Raw genomic sequence first — 3895 nt, forward strand, 5'->3', positions numbered from 1 at the left:
ACACCTCCTTGAGGCTCAGTGGCATTCAGGAGCAGGAAGAGCTGATGGCTCATCATCCTGCTGACTGGCCACGCTGGCGATGCTCTGGGATCGGAATGGGTTGAAACGTGGCAGCCCTGAGCCAGATCCCAGCACAGGGGGACCTGCAGGAGCCAGGGACAGTGAAATGGTCCCCAAATGCCTCCTCTGATGAAATCGCCACCAAACACCTCCTTCACCAGCAAACTGCAGGTCCTGTGGCTCCAGTTAAGATGTTGGTGGTAGTTAATGGGTCAGAAGTTGCTTCACGTGCATCCCCCGGGATGGGGCTGGAGGTGGGTGAACACCTCATTCCCTCACATGAACCAGACAGGAACCTGTATCTGTCCCTGGTGAGGTGGTGGCTGGTGTCTATGGGGAGGTGAGGTCCATGGAACCATAGTGTGGAGATGCTGTGGGCTCCTGTCCACTGCAGAGCCACCGTGTTCCTAGTGGGGAATGCTCAGATCTCCATCGGCACTGCTGAGGAGAGGGAAAGGTGTCAGATCTTCCCCTTGAAAATCCCTTTGTCTTTATGAAGTGACTTCAGGAATAAAATCCAGTGGGAACAGCCCAATGTGGAGGTCTGGGTGATGGAGAGGTGATGATGGAGAACACCTTAGGGCTGGCTCTTTGCTCTGCACCCTTTGGTCAACACCATCTCAGGGGAGGTGAAGCCGCTCTAGAGCAGGTCTAGGTGTCCCTGTCCCCCCATGGCAGAGCTGAGCTGATGGGCTCTGCCCGCTCCCATCCGAAATCCAAAGGGTGTGGGAAGCAGAGGGGGGATGGGGATCATGCAGGGCAGCCACCTTGGGGCACCCCAGCACCACCGTGTCTCCACATCCTTAGGGACCACAAGCAAGGTTCCCAGTGCCACCCCTCACTGGCTGCCTCCCCCCTCCTCTCCCCACTGGATTCTTCTTATTGCAGAGCACCCTGAAGCCAGGCATTTTTTTTTCAGAAGGCTGAAGAAAAAGCCCCAGGTTCCTCCTCTGCTGGAAACACTGCGCCGAGGACGCGGGTTTGTGTACGAGACGCTATAAAAAGCCCCGGCTTTTTTACAAGTGTAACAATAGAAAAATGATCTTTGTGCTCCAGCGCCTGCGAGGCTGGCGAGGCGAAGGCGGTTTGCTCAGGTAGCTGCTGGATTACAAATGAGGGGTTTGCTTGGAGTTTGAGTGACAGGGAATGGCAATCCAGGGCGAGCTGGGAGTTCCGCCAGCACCGAGAAGGGAAAGGATGCCCCGGCGTGGGAGCTGCCACGGGGCTGAGGCACTAAGTTTGGGTTTCATTTGATAATTAGCCAATTGATGGTTTAAGAGTCGATTAATTAACTAGTCTGTTGTTGGTAATAGCATGTTGGAAGCCCTCTGCTATGGGGACAGGCTGGGAATATTGGGATTGTTCAGCCTGGAGAAGAGAAGGCTCCAGAGAGACCTTAGAGCACTTTCCAGTACCTGGGGAGGGACTTTTTACAGTGGCTGAAAGAGGGGAGATTTAGGTTAGACACTAGAAATAAATTCTTTACTATGGGGGTGGTGAGACACTGGCCCAGGTTGCCCAGGGAAGCTGTGGCTGCCCCATCCCTGGAAATGTTCAAGGCCAGGTTGGATGGGGCTTGAAGCAACCTGGTCTAGTGGGAGGTGTCCCTGCTCATGGTGAGGTCTTAGAACTAGATGATCTTTGAGTTCCCTCCTAACCCAAACTATTCTATGATGATTCTGCAATATGTCTGTCAGCACTGAAGGCTGGGTGGGTGTCTCTTCCTCCAGTATCAGTTGGCACAGATGCCCAGTTTGGATCAAACTGGGTGTTTTCTGTCAGGGAATGGATCACCTTCATTCCTGGCTCCCATAGCAGGGACACAGAGGTCCATGTGTCCCACTGGCACCCCATCCCATCCACTGCAGGGGGCTACAAGGAGGCCCTTGGCAAACAAAATGCACTGGACCCTGGTGGGCAGCAGCCTTGAAAAATGCCAGGGGGTAAATGATTCATGCTCATCAATGTTGGATGGGAGCACAGCAGATGAATGTGGTGTTGGGTTGTTAGCAAGGCAGCGCGTCCTCTCCGCACCACGCAGCTAGTGTGGGGGTCACCAGCCCCCCGGGGTTGAGAGGGGCACTGAGTCCCCATCCTGGTGCCCAGGGCTAGCAGGAGCAGCACCCCAGCCGTGCCTGCGGGAAGGGCTGGGTGCCGGATCCAGCCCGGCCAGCGCAGCAACGGGCAGGCTTCTTTATTTCTTATTTAAGCGCCGACATTAAATTATAATTTTCATTTACTCAGAGCACATCAATGATTTAGGGTGATGTGAAGTGGCAATGGGGTTTAGCCAAAGGCAGCCAGCAGAGCTGTGCCTGGGGGGGACCCGTGTGCCAAGCAGGGGTCCCAGCGGCCCAGCAGAGCCGGTTCCCTCCCCCGAACCCATCTCTCACCCCCTTTTTTCCATCTCCCTGCAGGTGATTGCACTTAGTAAGAGAAGCAAAGAGGCTGAGACGACTTTCCTGAGTGTTTACAAGCAATTAATCGAAGCTCCAGGTAAGCAACGCGGCAGCGACCTGGCTGCCTAACGAGCGGCTTGGCGGTGCCGAGAGGAGCCAGCCCATCCCGGCACGCCGGGCATCCCCCGCTGCTCTGGAAATACCCGCTGGAGAGAGGAGCAGGAACAGCTTTTGCCGTCGCTGGGTTTCAGCCCCTGAGCCAAATGCATCTTGACGTTAGGAAAGGAATACATTTGCTCAGCCCCTGTCATAGCACCGCGCCCGTCCCCGCGTGTCTCTTCGACGGTAAGTTCCCCGCTCCCCCCCAGGGGCGGCCCCGGCATCGCTCGACCTCTTGGGAGGGGGAAACTGAGGCACGGGGTAGCTTCCAGGCTTGTGTTGGCAGACTGGGTGCTAGGGCAGGGTGAGAGGCCGGGACCCCCCTCCCCACTGCTCCCTGCCCCGGGCTCTGCCGTGCTCTAGGCCGAGGGCTCCCCTGGCGCGGTGAGGACAGGGAGCTGCGAACGGCTGAAGATGCACAGAAAGGCTCCTGCAGGGCCACTAATTCATTTTCCAGACATTTAGGAATAACAAAATGTTTTAATGATTTCTTAGGGGAATTAGGGAGACATATTTTTGTCCTCATTAAATTTTCTCCTGTGCTACAAGAACCAAATGTCAGCTCAGTTTCCAGAACCCAGTTATCTTCCCTCCCTGCGTGCACCCGCCGTGTTCCTCCTCCTTGCACACACGTGCACACCCCAAACTGTGATCTCCACACACACACCCTTCCTCTTTCCCCCCCTCTGCTGTCCCACAGCATCCTTCCCTTGCTCCTTTCTCCCCTCCTGCTCCCCAAATCCTCCCCCTGCTGTCAGTTTGTCCCTGCCAGTTACATGTCCGTGTGTCTCTTGTTGGGTGAACTCTTTGTGTGGCACTTTGTAAGTCCTGATTCGACGTTTTTTGGCTTTGAATGGCTGCTGTCAACACAAATCTCTGGCAGAGCCTGTAACAGAGCCTGATTGCTCAGCAAGTATTTTGATAAGTGAGCTGGTGTGTGTCTGTAATTACGGGAGAAAACCGTAAATCTTTGGGATATTGTTCACACAGATGTGGTGTGAAGGGAAGGGGGGAAGCAGTAAAATGTGTTAAAAGCATAATTAATGTCATTGTTGTTGGGGATGATTTGATTTAAGGCTGACTCCAACTGGTGGAGGGATTCGTAGGGTGCCAGTAGATGTGTTTGTGCAGGTTGGGATGGGGGTGGAGGAGGTGACACCCCAGGGGGAAAGGGGTTGGCACCGTGGGTGTGCTGTGAAGGTACAGGGGTGCACATGGATGCACTGTGAATGCACTGTGAAGGTACACGGATGCTCTGTGGATGCACATGGATGCAC

The 3895-nt window shown here is 54.8% G+C and overlaps 1 protein-coding gene across 1 annotated transcript in view; it reads left to right on the top strand.

The window, feature by feature from the left end:
- Nucleotides 1-302: 302 nt before the first annotated feature.
- Nucleotides 303-3895, top strand: part of CUX2 (cut-like homeobox 2) — a 20213-nt gene continuing 16620 nt past the window's right edge. Inside the window, exons 1-2 of the mRNA XM_009998452.1 lie at nt 303-371; nt 2478-2556. Of these exons, the coding sequence (XP_009996754.1) occupies nt 303-371; nt 2478-2556 (148 nt within the window). The remainder of the gene's footprint in view (nt 372-2477; nt 2557-3895) is intronic.

The sequence above is a fragment of the Chaetura pelagica genome, unplaced genomic scaffold, assembly GCF_000747805.2.
Source record: "Chaetura pelagica isolate M959 unplaced genomic scaffold, ChaPel_1.0 scaffold585, whole genome shotgun sequence".
Lineage (NCBI taxonomy): Eukaryota > Metazoa > Chordata > Aves > Apodiformes > Apodidae > Chaetura > Chaetura pelagica.